Below are 19361 nucleotides of genomic sequence, written 5' to 3' on the forward strand. Positions count from 1 at the left end.
AATGAAAAGTCAGACACTCAACTGACCGAATCACCCAAGGCGCCCCGATAAGATTCAGAATTTTAACCCAGGCTGCTTTCTGTGGAACCTGTGCCCTCTCACCCCGGGCCATACTCACAGGAGTGGGTCCTTGCTCTTGCTTGCACATACCCTGTTACTTCCCATCCACGTTCATCCTGCTCTGTCCTCCTGGAGTGCCCAGCCCGCCCTCTCCACTGATCACATCCTGTCCACCCTTCACTGTCTGGACACTTAGTCCTTCCTTATTCCCACTCGGCCTGATTTCCTACTGACCAGACGTAATTGCTTCCTAATGTTTGGGTAATAACCTCAGAACGGGCTGTGTTGTCTCGCATTGCATTTCCTCCAAACCATCCTATGTAATCACCCTAAATACACATCCTGAAAAGTTTGGGTGGCTCCCACTTTTATGCTTGGAAGCCTAGTTTGGAGAATACTCAAGGCCCTCTGAAATCTGTCTCTGACCCACTTTACCAGCCTTATTCAGATGTTGAAACACCAACCCCAGGCAGGTAGTTCTCAGGTCATTTCAATGTGCTTGGCATATAACACACACTGAATATTCGTTATCATTGTTTTATGTTTAATATTTGAGTATATACATAGTTACATAGTTCAAACACTAAAAATATAGAAATATATTGTTGAAATGTCTTCTATTTATTCTTGGCCCAGTTTCTGTTCCCCGTCCCCACACATTAAACTGTTACTAGTAATTTATTTATTTTTTAAATGTTTTATTTATCTTTGAGAGAGGACAAGCAGGGGTGGGACAGAGAGAGAGGGGGACAGGATCCGAAGCGGGCTCTGCACTGACAGCTGTGAGCTTGACGTCGGGCTTGAACTCACGAACCAGGAGATCATGGCCTGAACCGAAGTGGGACGCTCAACTGACTGAGCCACCCAGGCATCACAGGAATTTCTTTTTTTAAAAGATAAATTATAGCATATGATATACATTGGCCTACATGTTGCTTTTTTCTACTTAATATATCTTGGACATCTTTTTATATCAATAGCTGAAGAGCTTGCTCATTTCTTTTTTACAGCTGCATAGAAATTTTTAGAGCTGTAGAGGCATATCACAATTTAACTAACCATAGTTTCATTATTTTCTGGTGATGCATCTTTTTTGTCATTTCCAGTCTTTTACTGCTATGAACAAAGCAAATGTCCTTATTCTCATTGTATGCATGAAAATGTACTTGTAAAGCACATTCCTAGCAGGAGAAGTAGGAAAGTGATTTATGCATTTGTCATTTTAACAGATACTGCCAAACTGTCCTACATAGGGGATGTATCAGTTTCTATTTCCAACAGAAACAAATGAATCAACAGTTTCCCTACAGCCTTGCCAACACACATTATAAACTTTTCATTTGTGCCTATCTGATGGGAGAAATGGTGTCTTAGTGTAGTCTTAGTTTGCCTTTAAAAAAAAAGAGGAGTGAGTTTGAGCTTTTTTCAAAAGTGTAAGGGCCATTTGTTTTTCTGATTTGGCTGTTCGTACCCTTTGCACATTTTAAAACTGTTCTGTGCTTTCCGTTATCAATTTACAGGTACTGTGTATGTTGTGGAAGTTAGCCCTTTATCTGCTATATGAGATGCAAACATTTTTCCAAGTTTGTCATTTGTCTCCTGTTTGTAGTGTTTTATGTGTGCAGGTGTTTTTGGTTTTAACTTGTCATTTTCTTTCATGCTGTCAGAACTTTAAGTCATGTTATAAATGTCTTTCCCACTCTGAGATTACATGAATTTTCCCTTATTTCTCCTAGAAGTTTGGTTCTTTCACTTCACACATTTAAATCTTTGAGCCATCTAAAATTTATCCCGGCACGTCTTATGAGATAAATTATGTTCTCCCTTTTTTTTCCCAGATGGCCAATGATTTATACCAGCACCACTTATAAATATTCCTTTTACCCCTCCTCCTGCTTTGAAATACCACCTTTATGTGCCAAAGTCCTGTATGTATCTGCCTCTCTCCTTGGGGTTTCTCTTCTGTCTGATTGGTTTGCTGTCTGTTCACATGTCAGGACCCAGCCATCTCATCTTCTGAGCATGGCTGAAAATCAAGCAGAGTTGTTTTTCTCTCAAAGATCCTCCTTTCAGAGTTCTCTTTGCTATTAGCATTTGCTGATTTTTTATATTTATTTGTTTTTATTTTTTTTAATTTAAAGTTTGTTTATTTATTTAGAGTGTCCCAAGTAGGCTCCAGACTGTCAGCACAGAGCCCCACATGGGTCTCGAACTCATGAACCAGGGATCATGACTTTGAGCCCAAATCAGGAGTCAGTTGCTTAGCCAACTGAGCCACCGAGGTGCTCCCAGTGTTTACTGATTTTTTTAAATGTGGTTTTCAGGGGCGCCTGTGTGGCTTAGTCAGTTAAGCGTCGGCTCTTGACTTGGCTCAAGTCATGATCTTGTGGTTTTGTGAGTTTGAACCCTGTGAAGAGCTCTATGCTGACAGCCCAGAGACTGCTTGGGATTCTCTCTCTTTCTCTCTCTCTCTACCCCTCCCCCACTCGCTGGCACTCTCTCTCTCTCTCTCTCAAATAAATAAATAAAATTTTTTTAAAAATGTAGTTTTCAGATTCAGTTAGTGTTGTCCCAGTAAGTAACAACAGCAATGACAACAAAAAAAATTCCTGTTGGATGTTTTTTTGTGATCATTTTAAGTTTGTAAATTAGCTTAGGAAAACTTGATGGTTTTGAATCTTACTCTCTAAGAATAAGTTCTTCTATTTTTGTTCCATTCTACTTCTTCATCCTGCAAGAACATTTAAAAATTTTTGTCAAATTGGTTTTATGTTTCTTCCTAGGTATTTTATCTATTTGTTGCCAACGGAGTCTTTTCTTTCATTATATTTTCTGTTAGTATGTATTGAGATTTTTGGTTTCTGTATATTAATATCACAGCTTGCTAGATTAATGTGTTTTCTTATTTCTAGTGGTTTGTATTTTTAATCGATTCTCTTGATTTTCGAAGTACTCAATTATATAACCTACAAATAGCAAAGCCTTGCCTCCTCTTTTATAATATTTATTCCTCTGTTTTCTTTCTCGTATGGGTGCTTTAGATAGTACCTTAAGAACAGTGCTAATAGAAATAGTACCAACCTGACTTTTTTCACACTTCAGCGGGAGTTTCCAGAGTTTCCTCGTTAAGCCCTTACAGCCTTTTCGTCTAAGATTGACATCTTTAAAAAATCATGTTCATCATTTTCTCTCATTAAGAATCTTTTATTTATTTAAAAAAAGCTTTTTAATGTTTATTTTTGAGAGACAGAGACAGAGACAGAGTGTGAGTGGGAAGGGGCAGAGAGAGAGAGAGAGGGAGACACAGGATCGCAAGCAGGCTCCAGGCTCCTAGCTGTCAGCACAAAACCCAACGCGGGGCTGGAATTCACGAACCCTGAGATCATGACCTGAGCCAAAGTTGGATGCTCAACTGACTGAGCCACCCAGGTGCCCCTCATTAAGAATCTTTTAAAAATTCAGTAGGGGAGGGGCGCTGTGTAACTCAGTTGATTAAGCATCCAACTCTTAATTTCGGGTCAGGTCATGATTTCATGGTTCATGAGTTCAAGCCCCTCATTGGGCTCTACTCTGACAGTGCAGAGCCTGCTTAGGATTCTCTCTCTCTCTCCCCCTCTCTCTGCCCCTCCCCTGTTTGTGAGCACTCTATCTCACAATAAATAAAACTCCAGCATGGAGCCCAGCACAGAGCCCAAACTCATGACCCTGAGATCAAGACCTGAGCTGAGATGAAGAGTTGGATGCTTAACCAGCTGAGCCACCCAGGCGCCCCTTCTCTGTTTAGATTTTCTCTCTCTTCTGGAGTTAGATTAGCAAATTATGTTTTTCTAGAAATAGTTAATCTCATCTACATTTTCAAATGCATTTGCATTCAGGTCAGCAAAGGAGTTCTTTGATTCTTTAAGTTTTCAGTCTCTGCTTTTATTTCCTATCATCATTTCTCCTGTTGTGTACTTCTGATGTATCTTTCCCTGGACTAGATTAGGCAGCGATTATTTTCAGAGAGACAGCTTTGGTTTTATTTATCAGTTCTACTCCTTTTCTGTTTTTGAAATTACTAATTTCAACTTTTTTTTTATTATTCCGTTTCTAACTTCATGAACAGTATGCTGAATGCATTCAGTTTTATTTTTGTTTATTAATATAATTATGGAAGGACATGAATTTTCATCTGAACATTGCTTATCTCCGGTTCTGAAAGGTGGGGTGTGCACATGCATCTTTCACTTTAGCTGTTGTTCTTATTTATGATAGAAAGTCACTGGGGGGTTAAGGAAAGAAGTTTGGGTACTATTTCTATCTTTCTAAGGAAAGAAGTCCCTAGGATGGGGCTAGATAAGGTGGGCCTTGATTGGTAGGTGGGAGGTGGAGGGCTTTAGACTTGATGAAAACGGTATTAAGTCATTGGAGATCTTTGGTCAGGAAAGTAACAAGATGTAAGTGTTGTTTTGAAAAGATGAACATCCCACATATTAGCAGTTATATTACATAGTACTTTGTCTTTTCCAAAACCATTTTGTATAGGAAATGCCTTTTTTGACGAGGATGGGAAAAAAAGAAGTTGTCAATTTCCTTTTCAACAGTGATGTGCTCTAATCACATAAATGAATAGCTTCCTGGAAACTCTCATGATTATTTTAAATGTCATACGCTTGGCTGAAATCTTTCATTACTGCTCTGGAATCTGATATAGGAAGCACTTTTAAATATGAAGTATATCCTGGCACACCTGGGTGGCAAGGTCGGTTGAGTGTCTGACTTTGGCTCAGGTCATGATCTCATGGTTTGTGAGTTCAAGCCCCGCCTTGGGCTCACTGCTGTCAACCTGTCAGTGCAGAGCTTGCTTCAAATCTTCTGTCCCCACCTCTCTCTGCCCACTCCCCACTCACAGTCTGCCTGTCTGTCTGTCTCTCTCTCAAAAAGTAAATAAAACATTAAAAAAAGTTTGAAGTATATCCTAAAACTAATTGGACCATGAAACAATCATCTCCTATAGCACTTTATGTCATTTCTCATTTGGAATGTACCTTACCTTCAAGGCTGTCTTATTTCTCTACTAGCTTGTGAATTTCTTATATACAATATGTCTTAAATTTTAATTTGAAAATTTGTTAGTAATTTATTTTACTTAAAACTTCTCATATGAGTATTCTCACAATGTGCATATGAATGATTGAAGTACTCCAAAATTATCTGCCTTGTCTTTATTTATCCCTAATCATATTCAACATTTTCATTTTGAGGTTTGTCTCATTATACTAAATAATCTGTGCTTTATCCTGCTTTCTATGTTAGAGCAACTAATTGTATGTGTTTTACCATATCCACGATCTCTTTTGATTTTTGTATCAAGAGCTAATAGTTCCTACTGATTTAGGCTAAAATCCTACTGATTTTGTTGGGAAAGGCAGAGTGCCTATGAGAAACTTATTTCCAAGACTCCTCTGCAGGTGAGAGTAGCCATGGGAATAACTTCTGGCTGCTGGGATGTAGATAGAAGTTAACTGAGCAAGAAAGTTCAAGGCTGGAGGAGGAGGATCTTGCTCACAGAAATGATGGTGGATTAGAAAACCACAAAGTGTGAACGAGGTGAGCTACCTAATTTGCAGGGGGCAGCACGAAATGAAAATGGGGGGCCCTTATTCAACAGTTACTAATAATGAAAAAAATGCCAACAAGCAGAGCAATGAACCCCAGTGCTGGGCCCTTCTAAGCGTGGGGCTCTGAGACAACACAGGTCCCATGCCTGTGATGCTGGCCCTGGTTTGAAGGAACCTGGGGGCATGGGATGTCCTGGAGCTTCCATGTCAGCCCTGGGCTGCCCATCTGCTTTTCTTTTAATGGAGAGCACATTCCCCTTCTTGTTTAAGCCTCTGTTATCTGGGTTTTCTGTTACGTGCATCCCACAACTGATGCGCTGTTGTGATTATCCTCGTTTTACAGATGAGGAAATGGATGCTCAGACAAGTTTAGTACCTGGTCCTGGGGGCACATTTGGGGTGTAGACTCAGGCCCTGCGAACTGGGTCTTGTACTATTATGCCAACACAGTGTCTTTCCTTGCCTACAGAGATGTTATCATTCTGCATTTCCTTTTTCCGGCAAGACTTTGCACTCTGCAGGTTTGCTGGTCTCCCAGGGGCCCCTCTTTGTAGGGATCCTCTATAGTAGGAGGAGGGCAGCACTTTATCCCAGTGGTTTTTCCCCCTTCACATTTAATTTGTACCCCGAAGTTGACAAGATGCAGAATCTCTGTCCACATTTCAAATATGGCCAAAAAGTGATTCACTTCTATCTCTAGCAAAATGTTTATAGTTTCTTCCTCAGTGGTTCTGCTTTTGCAGATAAGGAGTTAAGATCTTACATAATTCAATTAAAAAAGAAACTCAAAACATGTGAGATCCTATCTGATGTGGGTTTCTGTCTACTTGACCCTTCAGGAGGAAGGCATGTACTGGCGATCCTTCCAGTGAGATCACAATCAGGAAAATGCAGCTAGAGTTTATTCCATTAACAGTGCATTAGGATAAATAGTGTTTATTGCCCTTGGGTGTTCTCATCTATGGTCATGGAAAGCATTTTGGCCATTAACTACTATTTCTTTTATTAACGTACAAGCCACGGCTGCCACTTCCCTGCACGGGGACCCCATGTAGCACAAGCATTGTATTTGCTAGGCTCTGAGGTGATTGGAGTTTGGCTGAGCTCCAGTATGAGCATCTAGCCTTGGTTAACATCCACAAGTCAACATTTGTGGACCACTGGGCAGGGGTGGTCACAATGTGTCATGTGGGAGGCTGGCAATGGCATCTGGAACCCATTTCTCTCCCTCCTTATAAGAGAGAAAACTACTTATCTTCCCTGAGAGGAAGAAATTCTAGTCTGTACAGCCAGATTCCAGGGCGGTGAAGGCTGCATATTATTCACCAGTGGGCACATTAACTTTACATGCTTCCTTGTCTCTCACTTGGTAAGAGGGTCAGGGTCCCTCTTAAGCTAGGCCCAGGCAGGTGATGCATGGATGCTGGGGAGACCCAGTGGCTGTGGCTCAGAGGCTAGAGATCAGACCTGGATTTAGGTAGAAGCCCCTATTTAGCCCTTAACTTCCAACCTGATTTTACCATAGACCTTACACCGGGGTGTCAGGCACATTTTCAATAGTCCCATTTGTGATTGTGTGGCCCTTAGGAAGTTCATGGAGGACAGAACTTTGGCGTTCCTGGGTCCTTCACTAAAGCATCATTTTAACATTTTCCAATCGCACCATAAGCTTGGGTCTTCTGATTCCTTCACTAAAGCATCATTTTTTTTTTTTTTTTTTAATTTTGAGAGAGAGAGAGAGGGAGAATGTGAATGGAGGAGGGGCAGAGAGAGAGAGAGGGAGACACAGAATCTAAAGCAGGCTCCAGGCCCTGAGCTATCAGCACAGAGCCCAACACGGGGCTTGAACTCAGGTACTGCAAGATCGTGACCTGAGCCGAAGTCAGATGTTTAACTGACTGAGCCACCCAGGTGCCCCAAGCATCATTCTAATAGTATCCAAATCTCACCATAAGCTTGGGTCCTTTGGTTATGGTGAAGTATTAAAAATTGTCAGCATAATCAAGGTATCATTAAGTAGTATTCTGTGAAGCTTGATGGAGGGGTTGCATTGTGTGCCCCCCCCCCCATTCATTTGTAGAAATCTTAACTCATAGGATCTCAGAATGTGACTACAAAGAGGTAAAATGGATCATTAGAATGGGTCCTAATCCAATATGGCTGGTGGTGTCCCTCATGAAAGGGAAATCTGGGGACAGACACACATAGAGGGAAGACAATGTAGAGATACAGAGTGATGGCCATGTACAAGCAAGCAGAGAAGCCTGGGAAAGATCCTTCCCTTGTGACCCTCGTAAGGAGCCAACCCGCTGACACCTAGATTTCAGTTCTAGCCTCCAGAACTATGAGATGATACGTTTCTGTAGCTTACAGTCCTTGTTTGTGATACTTTGTTATGGTAGCCCTAGGCAACTGATGGGCTTGGCAACTGGGGTTGGGCAATGCTAGAAGCCAGTGGTCTCCATGGATGGATGTGGGAAGACCACTCTGCAATATATAAGGTAGTCACCACACCTTTTTCTGCACTATTCAAAGATAGCAACAATCATGACATTTGCTCAACTGCAGGAAGCTCATAAATGTTTGCCACAAACTGTACTAGTTATGTGCAATAGGTAGACGGCTTCCAGTCTCACACCACCTTTTTTAAAATAAAGAAATTTAAGACAAAATTTTGGTGATATGAGTTGGGTCAACAGAGGTCAGGTCAGTGGTAAAGTGGAATAGATGGGAGGCTTCCTGGTTTTAGTTTTTTATTGATGAGAATTCTGATTGTCAGTAGGAAGTTGCTATTCTTGTTTTAGCCCTGAAATACTTAAAACAGTGCTTGGCACATGGTAGACGCTAAAAATTGTAACTGTCATTTGTGTCCAACTCTGGAAAAGGATTGCTCTTCTGAAGTTAGTGGTCAGAGGGGAGTGTCAACCCCTTGAAACTTATACATTTTTAGTGTGCTTAATAAAGTATTTCTCATGAAGTCTGAGCATGCTCCCTTGAGCAATCTGGGTTACATTTTTAACTTTGTACCACATTATCAATAAATCTCCTCTGAAAATAATAATAGGCCTTTGCCATCTGGTGGTTGGCCAACATAAAAATATTCTTTGAACAAATAAAAAACACACCGTGTTTTATGAAAGAAGTTGATGAAATAAGGAAAATAGAAGTCCAGTATCTCCAATGTACTGGATAAATATCTTAATCATTGAGCATTAAAGTTCTAACATATGACAAATATTTTTACCATTATGTTTGTGAATAAGCAAACTGAGCATCATAAAAACAAGGTTTGTGAAGGTAATGAAGAGTTTCATTCACTAAAACCAGGAAATATTATATTGGATTTATTACCCTGTATTTGCATACTAAATTTTCTGGTCTCTGAGTGACTATTGAGAAAATGGCTTCGAGTAGGTATATTTTTATGGTTTTGCAAACTACCAAAGAATAGGAATTATCTTTTCTTTCTAAAGACAAGATCCTCAGCCTGCCTATTAATCTAGAATAATGGATATACATTCAGTAGATGCTTGTTGAATGGACCAATGTGTGAGTGCTTTTCTTAGTGGGTTTCTATGAACCAAAGAAGAGAAGGCAACACATCAGTAAAGAATGAACATGTTTACTTTGAAACAAGGAAGGCAATTTATTGTAGTGAGATTATACTGAAGTTCTATATATGATCCCCAATGCATATCATGCATATAAAGTTTCCTGCACACTGTTGGAGAAGGCATTGCTGAGCCGCAGAGAAACTCAAAGTGCTATAAATCAGTTAATATTGATGTAATGCATTTGTGCTAATCTACCCAAATTGAGAATGAGATGATTATAAGAACACATTTCACTATTTTTCATAAATGTTAATGATGGCCTTTTCATTCACTGGAGTTTGTAATGCCTTCGATATAACTCCAAACACTGAAGTCTGTTCTTGCAGTCTGCTCCTTTTTTCTTACCGTTGTGGGTGATTATCACAAAGCTGTTTACTGGAGGAAACTTCTAACAGAGATTTAAACATTTTCCCTAAATGGAGTTTGTGGAAAATATGAAAAATAGGATGACATTTGAGGCAACAAAGAAAGGAAAAAAATTATTTTTGAACACTCATAGTGTTCAAAATACTGCCCCAGGAGGCAGAGAACAGCAGTGCAGTTGACTACAAGTTCACAAATACACACATACTCATGTAGACATCTTTGCACCTAACGCCTTGTCTCTAATACATTTTATACACTTGCTACATGTTGCATGAATTTGGGCACACACAGACACTGCCTGAGTCCCATTGCGTGGCTATCCCCTCTAGGGAGGCCTCTATACAACCTTTCTAAAAGAGCTTATTCTCGACTTTTTGGAAAACAGAGTTCAAAGCAGTTCTTTATACAGTTGTGCATTTACAGAGACGCCATAAGCCATGTCATGGTGTCTGGTCTGCCGTCCTAAATGTAGGATTCTTTAGCATACTGGAGTTGGTCAGCCTCAAAGACCGGCTGACTACATTGCCGCACTAGATGGTCCAGCTTAGTCTTCTGTTTTGACTCAGATACAGTTCTTGGCCGGTGCAGGTCAGGTCTCCCTGTGACGGTCACGTGTCCTATTGTTTCTACAGAAACATGTACAGTCTGGCTCTGTCTCCAGCTCTCAGTCCTGGGAGATAGTCTGTGCCTGTCAAGCAGCTCTTGACTACATGTATTTCTTAAATTCCCTCCGTGATGAAAAGGTCGGAGAGGTTCAGCATCCTGGCTGAGCATTCTGGCCCTCATGCTCCCGACTGTTTGGCCCCTGTAGGCCGAGAGGTCCAATGCCTGGCGCCGAATGGCCTCTTCGTAAGATGGCAGACTACCTGGGCTTCTCTGATCCACTTGTTGGAACACATCCCTGACAGAGAGGGCATAGGATGTGGAGCTACAGTCTAGAGCAGTTTGGCCCTGGATTTCAGACAAGTTTTCCTGGATGATCCGCCCAGAAAGCTGGCTTTCTTTTTTAAAACCTTTCTTTACTTGGTCTCTGGTAAAGCCTTTGGATTTTACAGACACGCAGCTGGGGGCTTTGGTCAGCACTCTTTTGTGAGAGGCAAAGGAGAATGACATGGAGTGTTTTTTAATTTCTCTGTTGGGCTTACTCTTCTCTGTCTTTGTGAAAGACTGATGTCTGGTGAAGAAATTTCTTTTGGGACTGGAAGGAGAAGCCACGGGTGAACCATCAGAGGAAGCATCCAGAGAGCCACTGGAGGAGGCTTTGGGCGCTAGTCCCCACAGTAACACTGAACCCTGAGTCGAGTTCTTCACCTTCAGGTCCTGTGGTCTCTGGGCTTTGCCTTCCACTGCAGGAAACACCTCCTCTGGAAAGGGGTCTTCAGTTTCCTTACTTTCCAAATGAGCCCCTGCCTGGGCCATGGTGACGTCCTCCTCGCTTCGTGTTAGTTTTTGGTGTGTTTTCTGGCTCTCGAGGCTCTCCTGTGAGGATGACGGGCTGGGCTCTGAGTACCTCCTGTCTAGTTCACTCAGGGAGTTTTTCAGCCTGGCAAGAGTGCTGCTGATGGGCTCAGGACTCAACTCCCAAGTGAGCTGGGGGCCTCTGGGCCCCCAGCCGGCAGTCGTCTCCACAGGTACTGGGGGTCGCCTATTTGGGGAGCCAGTGGCACCACCGGAGTCCACGTCAGGATCATTGCTGTCATAAGCTGAATCATTCTGCAGCGTTGACATGTCTGGGGGAAGTTAAGGGACAGTTGAGTTTCTGGTTCAGTTTCTCTGAGAAATAAACTTTAGTACAATTCCCCCTACTTGTATCAAGTATGGCCCTGGGTAATCTGGTGAAGCTACTGTGGGGCTTGATATGAAATTTGCCACATTAAAATTTTGTTTCTTTCCTAGTTTGAGGTGCAGAAGAGAAGCAGATAAAGGAAATATGAGGGAGAATGAGAAAAGAGAGAAAACATTTCAATGAAAATTTGTTGATCTTAAATTAAAAAATTAATCCTTTGGATGGCTCTTTCATTGGATCCATTCCATTTTAATGGACCCATAGCCCATTATGTGGAAACAACCCTCTAGCTGAAGTTAACTTAGTAAAATTAGAAGGTTTTTGTGATTCTGAAAGAAGCTGAACGAGTGTCAGCTGAGTGAGGAGGCACTGCACGGAAATTTGAGAACAGGTGTCCGTGTGAATGGTGTCCTATGAGTTTGATTTGGTGATTTGTGTAGGTAGCTGTTGCTTCAAATACCAGATATATTTTACATTACTGGCATGGACTGGCAGACTGGCATGAACTTTCCCCCACAGTCATCATCAATCGAGAGCACATTTTGTACCTGAACTGTCAGTGTGTTCCAGGGAGTCATCAGAAGCAGTACTGGAATGTGCCGGAATGTTCTCCCCAAATATTTCCAAGCAGTTATCGATGAGGAATTCCACCAATGTCTTAACCTGTGAGGAAAAATAAGCAAGTTGTCAGCCTAAAGCTATCTTTAATTTTTTTAAAGGAAGAGGAGAAATAATGGGGATATGATGGGGGTCAACTGATAGGGAGGTACCAAAATAAGCGTAAGGGATCTTTATGTGTTTGAGAAGAGCATGTGGAAAATTGGTAAAAATCATATATATTAAAGTTATCTTTGAGACACACATTTTTTTTTGAGATTTAAAAAACCCTCTTCCTTTCAAGTAATTTTCATCTAAATAAGGAGTTTCCCAAACTGATAGTTGGACTGATGGCGTGTGATGTACAAGTCCTGTGAGACAAGAGGTTTGTTCTGTTTCATCAAATGCATGAGTCTAAGAGGGCAGAACTATGACAAAAGCATTTTGTATTTCATATTTCACTTGACCTTGAGTCAGAGAAACTTAGAGGCATTTTACACTTGGGTCTTCCTTCCTTCCTTCCCTCCTTCCTTCCTCTCCCTCCCTCTCTCTCTCTCTCTCTTTTTTAATAATTTACTTATTTTTGAGAGAGAGAACTTGTTGTGTGCACAGGTGAGTGAGGGAGGGCCAGAGAGAGGGAGAGACAGATTCCCAAGCAGGCTCCACACTGCCAGCACAGAGCCCGACGTGGGGCTCGATCCCATGAACTGTGACATCATGACCTGAGCCAAAACCAAGAGTCGGATGCTTAACCAACTGAGCGACCCAGAAGCCTCCTCCATTCCTTTTTATGATCACTTGGTGTTTTCAAACAAACAGTGAGATCAAATTGGGAGTTTGTCAGAAATAGACCAGAACAAACCTTGTTGTTTAAGTCTTTCTGGGCTTCGAATGACAGGTGTTGGTCATTCTCTTGGGTCAGCACGTTGGGTCCAATGCAGATAGCTAGATTGCTGGCATCCATCTTACTGATCTCTGAGTTCTTGCTGATGAGGTAGAGCACGGAGACCAGGTGTTTGAGCAGCAGGAGGTTGGGCCGGGGGAGCTTATCTGCAACCCTGGAATGAAGTTCAGGGAGGCTGGTTTTAGAGGAGGCTAATGGTCTATCTCCCTTTAGTATCTCAAGTTGAAAGTTTCTGCCTAACCCAGACTTCCTTTAAAATGAAGAAGGTGCATTTTCACAGTAAGATTGTGAAATGTTTATTCAGACACTTCCAGTGGTAACAGACGTGGCATGAAACTGGTTAACCATGAGATCCTAAAGACCTAAGACACTGGTCTTTATAATTAGGAAGGACACCAGTAACACAACCCTTTATTATTTGTATTGATCTCAAATTAGGAATCCTTAACTTCTGCAACAAACCCCATAGTTTAATACATTTTGAAAATTGTTTTGTTGAGTAATCATTTAGCCAGGCAGAATGTCTTTCTAGCACTGCAAGACTGGTGTTTTTGGAACACAGTCATTTACTTTTTTTGATCTGTGATCATCACACAAAGATGAGCCATTTTTATACCATTCTGAGAAACCTTTATGGAGCATAAATCAGTTTATAAGGGCATGTTCATAAACATGGTCAAGGTAGCACTTAAATGGCAACATCAGTACTAACAATAATTAGATTTATAAAGCCTCATTTTTTCAAAATAAGCAATGGTGACTAAGTAGGGACCATTTTCATTTCTCATAAGAAGTTACTATTTGAAAGAGCTTATGTCTTTAAGGGGGGGAAACTTCTAATAATATTAGGATTTTCAATTTGGGACAGATACTCTTAACGCCTTCAATTCAATAACTATTTCCCTGGAAATATTTAGCCGCCCGGGACAATCATAATAAATAGACTTTCATAGCATTCGGCGAAAGAGCTGATATTTCAAAGTTAGGTGTTTAAGATTGTCTAGTCACTAACAGTTTACAGTTTCATTTATGAATGTAATTGTTTTTGTTGTCTTTGGAATTTGTTTTTATATAGTTTTCATTTTGATTAATTATACGAGTATGAAACATGCTGTGGAATTTTGTGATCAAAACATTCCCTTCCTATGTTCTACTATGCCTTAGGGGATGTTTTTATGGGAGAATTGTTGCCTTGCCTGACACCCATTTATTAGGTTAAGAATAACCCCAAATTCCTACACTTGGCTATTTAGCGTGTTTTCAGGGTTTCACCTAAGATTTTGCCCCATTCCTTCTTGAACAACTTACGTTTTTAGACCCCCCCCACCTCTTGGGATTTGCACTTTCCACTCTTTGAAAAAGTGCTTCCTTTCATTTGGCTAAAACCACTTTAAAAGGAGTCTCCAAAGTACCTTGTGATTTTTATTCTGGGAGTAGATAAACAATTCCATTCTGATTCCCTAAACACTTCAATTTTCATGAAACACTCAGAGAATTATGTGAAGAATCAAAAAATGGAGACCATGTGGGCCTGGCCTCTGGCAAGGACTCTGGCAACTTACTGTTTCAGGGCCTCAATTCTGTCCTCCTCATTCTGCCTCTCCAGGGCGTCCATCCAGTCCTCAAACAGGTCACATGAAAGTAGCTTCAGTGGGATACTTCTGAGGAAGTCCTGGAGGATGAAAGGGGATGGTTTGTCCTGTTTATGTTACATTATGTGCCGGCATCTTCATCGTCCCCTTGTCTGGTCTGTCTCAGAGACCCTCTGATCATCTTAACACAGGCTGCGCCCCCTTCCTTCTTGCATTTGAATACTCTAGGGAAATCTCTCTCATCAACTTCCTAACAACGCGCACACACAGTAAGGCCATCATCTGAGGGGCAGCCAGATTCAGGGGCACAGACTTGGCCATGGGACAGTCTAAGTGCCTTTTCTCATCAGGATTGGGGGAGAATTTAATGTATCGCCTTCTGTTGGAATCTGGGATCATAGAAACAGATGTTTCTATAAGAAAATAAAAGGCTTAGCCAAAAAAACTTAAACTCCAGGATCAGTTTACTTTGATTTGTAGGGAGAAGAGCCCATTTCTTATTTTCTGAAAATTAATGTGTCAGAGCCACCTGCAGATGATTTGGCAGCAATGTTGTGAACTCACCTTAAAGACCACAGCCAGAAGGTGCACAGGGAGACTTTTCAGATCCACCATGCCTCCAGAGTTGAGCTCTTCCTTTAGCTCTTTGCGGGCTTTCTCATTGGCCGCTTTCCTGAATATCCCTTCAGTGGAAGGTCCTTTAAGGCACAGAATAGTGAGAATATCCTATAGGAAAGAGGGGTAGGAATAGGAAATGATTACCCTTAGTTTGAATGCATGAAACCATATGCTGCTACTAATACATGAAAAATCTATGTTTAGGTAAGAGAAAGAATTAAAATGGTGCATGTGAACAGTAGCGAACTTCACCTGTCCTAGAATATCTTCTCCATAAAAGTTAGTTCTTCATGATACCGAGATGGTGTTAACAAGAGACCTCTAATGCCAGTTTTTCTTTATAGCCCCATTGCTAGCAACTGTCTCCCTCAACTCTGCTATTTTTCTAAGAGGAGGTAAATGGTGAAAGCTCTAATTTTTTACATTCTAAAATTATTCCAGGCCTCCCTCCTTTCAAGTTATTCCATATAAACACTGGATTTCTGATCATACACTTTAGACCCCATCTCTGTTGACTTTTCAGAAGCTACACATTTTAAGCATTCTCAACTCCATGAGATCATGAGGATGGAAGGATGGAGGGCAAGTAGAGCTAATTTCTAGAGTGTAAGCAGCCAGGTACTCTCCTGACTGTACTCATATGTGGAAACACCATTTCCAAAAGTGGAAAAATACTGGCCCCAGCAAGATTAGCATGAGAATGATATTTAGAGCTCCCAAGAATCTTTCACATCCAACAAAAATCTGATGTAGGTTACAAGTAAATGCACACCTACCTGGATGGGTCTGGGGAGTATGTCGTCCTCACCGCAGATGATTGACAAGGGCTGATCAAATAGTGGCGTTTTCAGTTCTGGTTCTGAAGCCCCAGGAAAATCTGACACAGGAGAAAGCCTTCTCATGAGAAAAGGCCAAGACAGCACCTTTTTTCTCTTCTTAATTTCTACAGCCAGGAAAACAAGGCAAAGAGAAAAATTAAATTTAACTTATTAATAAATAAAGACCCATATAAGACAATGGATATCATCAGCCACTTAATGTCATCTATGGTATGTCATGGGGGGGGGCAGGAATAATTTTGAAAAACTGAGAAAGCAAAGGGCGTGAATTTTAATCGAGAAAAATCAACCGAAAAAGCAACCACATTGTCACCAGAGCAACCAGCCCCTAAACATCAACACCAAGGTTCCTCAAAGTCTCCACCTTTCCTGTTTTTACCCTTCACTGGCTGTTTGCTACAAAAAATCAGCAAAACCTAGCCAAGCAGATCACAAACAACCATCTTAATATATTGACCTTAATAACTATGGTGGGCATTTCTGATGTGAAATAGATTATTTTAGTTTTCTTCATTGGTGGAAAAAACGAAACTTAGAAGGAGAGGAAGTGACTTGCTTAAGATCTTTTTTTTTTTTTTAAACTGAAGTATAGTTGACAGTAGAATGTTACGTTAATTTCAGCCACAATGGGAAACAGTATGGAGTTTCCTCAAAAAATTAAAATAGAGATACCATATGAGCCAGTGATTTTACTGCTAGGTTTTACCCAAAGAAAACAAAAATACTAATTCAAAAAGATCTACGCACCCCTGTGTTTATTGCAGCATTATTTACAACAGCCAAGATATGGAAGCAAACCAAGTGTCCAGTGATAGATGAATGGATAAAGATGTGGTTTATAAATACAGCGGAATATCACCGAGCCATAAAAAAAGAGTGGAACCTTGTTCAAGATCATTTTGAAGACACTTAGCTGGGCTGGCGGGTAAACCTCTGCAGCCACTTAGCCACTAGGGGGAGCTACAACAGGCTGTCTGCAGTCCCCTTTAGGATGTCCCTGGGGGCTGCTTTGGGACAGCGCTGGCACAAATTGCCAGGAAGGCTTGAACCTAGACCTGGCAGTTGGGAACTATCAGTAAAACATTAGCAAGATGTTCTATCTTTGCAAAATCCTGAAGATGTGTATGCAACGGGTATCGCACCTCACAAGTTTCCTTCTGTCTCTCTTTTCTGTCTCCTTCTTTCTCTTGTTTTCCTCTAAATATAAAAGCTGTATTTTCCAAATGCATTGCCATATGTTTCTACACTGGCAAGTGGAAGAGGATGGCTAGAGAAGGAAGAAAAGGGAAAAGGAACGGTCTCTTTTTCATATGTATGCATGCTGTAATTGTTAAAACAGAAGCGCCTAGGAGATCTGACCCCACGAAAAACCCCTTGAAGAGCTGGGGGGTTGGCTCTAGAGAGGATCTTGTCTGTCAGAGTGCCCTGATGCTCTGGTGAGCTGGAGCCTGCCTGCCATCTAAGTGTTAATGTTCTGCGGTCTTTAAAAGAACATTTATAAAAAAAAATTCCTAGTAAAGTACTGTGGTTTTGCAAACCAAGAACATTTGTTGTTAGCACTTACATAAAAGATCATTATGTTTTCAAAACTCACCAATTAGCTGGCAAATATTATTTTCACCCTCAGATGATGCCAACAGAGGATGTTCCTTGATATCACCCTAAAAATATATTTGTTTTAGTTAAAAATGACTGAAGAGATCTACCCAGTCTTGCCCCACAAAATACACATACAACATTTTATTCATATTAGGAATTAGTCAATAGAGTCCACTGATTTTTTCTAGCTTCTAGAATCAACAATTCATTATCATCCTATAAGGTCCCAATTAATGTATTTAATGTACTGCACGAATGATGTTAATTTTCTACTCTGATAATTAAATAATCCAAACAATATTCCATTAAAACACAGTGTTCCACATTCTCACAGTGCAGATAAAAAGTGTTTAAAATTGCTTTCTTACCTCTGACTGACATTCAATCAATGTCTCCATGTTATTGGCATTTAGTGTTTTTGCCTAAAAGAGAAAACCAAAATTAGGTACAGATCTTTTGACTCTGACGTCTGGAAAACCGGAATTAGTAAATGTCAGAGGGGGACGTACGGCATTGCAACTGCTTATCAACTTCATTAGAGTCTGTGCTGACTGTCCAGCGATGAATTTCCCTCCGTGTGTCCTTGGCTCTGCCTGTGAGAAATCACGTGAGAAAGAGTGAGGAGGGAGACGCATAATAAGTTGGCCGATTTCAGTGCCAAAACACGAAGTTTGAAACTGTTAGGTAGAAAAGTTTTCATTTAAAGTCTGTGTGTATGTTACTAGATATCTTAGGCTGTTAAGGACAGCACCTGAACACACTTATTTCTATATTATTTAAACCTGATACCTTTACCACGCCACACTTATTCACTTATTCCATTCCCATCAAGAAATAATCTGACAAATAATTACATAATAATTATATACCCTCTTTTTTTGCCAGCGGGTAGAGCTCACTATGTGTCAGGCACTGAATTGCGTGCTCTGCATGGATGATCTCATCTAATCCCCAGGGTCAAAAACTTATTCCCAAGATGCTACTTGTAGTAAACACAAAACAAAGTTAACCTTTCCGGAATTCCCATGCCAAAAAAGTTCCGGCTTCACACTGAAGCCAAGCTTTGCGCGTTCAGCGTCTTTGTAACATGACATGTTGTGTGTTTGTGGTACAGCTGTTTTCTGTCGGAGGTGCTCTCAGACACCTGCGATTTGCTAGCTAGCTTATTCTCTAGTGATGTGAATTTATGGTACTCACCCTCAGAGGGTCTCCAGCCAGACTTGTCTTATCTCCGGGGGACTGTGAAAAATGGGAGAAACAGCATTTCACTCTGCTCCTACTAATCCACTGGTTGAGAGGGCAAGACTGAATGACCGGCTTCACGTGTCCTGCATTATAAACGAGAGGGGGCGGGCAGGTGGAAATTCAGAATATTACTGAGACCGGAAAGAACATCATGGGTTGTCACACAGACATAGCCAGCCAGACACTGGAGAGCTCTCACTTCCTCATTCCTTTTAGGGCAGCTCTGGTTCTTTTTCTTCTTCTTCCACTTCAAAGTTAAAAAAAAAAAATCTACAAACTAGTAGGGGTGGAAAAGATGACATATGGCTCTTAGGTGAAGGCTCTGATTAATGTCACAGGTGGGATGTGTGAACAAGAAATTGTGTTATTCTGTAATAAACATAATTTTATTTTGTAAAGTGGTGATTTCAGGTGCCCTTATTTTGTATCCTGTTTGGGTGCCGTCTCCCCTCCCACCCACCATCTACTCTGTTCATCAGTTACCACACGTTGACTGGCATCCTCTGGGTGCAGGATGCTATTCCTCCCAGAAGCTCCAGAC

General features: G+C 41.0%; 1 protein-coding gene across 1 annotated transcript; it reads right to left on the reverse strand.

Moving 5' to 3' along the window:
* Window positions 1-9281: 9281 nt before the first annotated feature.
* On the reverse strand, window positions 9282-18941 carry TAGAP (T cell activation RhoGTPase activating protein). Its single transcript, XM_003986684.6, has 10 exons — window positions 18773-18941; window positions 18085-18168; window positions 17944-17997; window positions 17571-17637; window positions 15914-16080; window positions 15084-15245; window positions 14490-14599; window positions 12886-13081; window positions 11975-12089; window positions 9282-11370 (listed from the first exon to the last, which is right to left on the reverse strand). The coding sequence occupies exons 2-10, from the start codon at window positions 18109-18111 to the stop codon at window positions 10103-10105; spliced, it is 2166 nt and encodes a 721-aa protein (XP_003986733.3). The 5' UTR covers window positions 18112-18168; window positions 18773-18941; the 3' UTR covers window positions 9282-10102.
* Window positions 18942-19361: the final 420 nt, after the last annotated feature.

The sequence above is a fragment of the Felis catus genome, chromosome B2 (assembly GCF_018350175.1).
Source record: "Felis catus isolate Fca126 chromosome B2, F.catus_Fca126_mat1.0, whole genome shotgun sequence".
NCBI lineage: Eukaryota > Metazoa > Chordata > Mammalia > Carnivora > Felidae > Felis > Felis catus.

What these genes read in the sequence shown, in the direction of transcription:
- TAGAP (XM_003986684.6), bottom strand. Translation starts at nt 18,111, where the DNA reads ATGAAGTTGATAAGCAGTTGCAATGCC. An exon ending in TGATAAGCAGTTGCAATGCC is followed by an intron (nt 17,998 to 18,084) that starts GTACGTCCCCCT and finishes TTTCTCTTTTAG; the next exon opens with GCAAAAACACTAAATGCCAA. An exon ending in TGATTGAATGTCAGTCAGAG is followed by an intron (nt 17,638 to 17,943) that starts GTAAGAAAGCAA and finishes ATATATTTTTAG; the next exon opens with GGTGATATCAAGGAACATCC.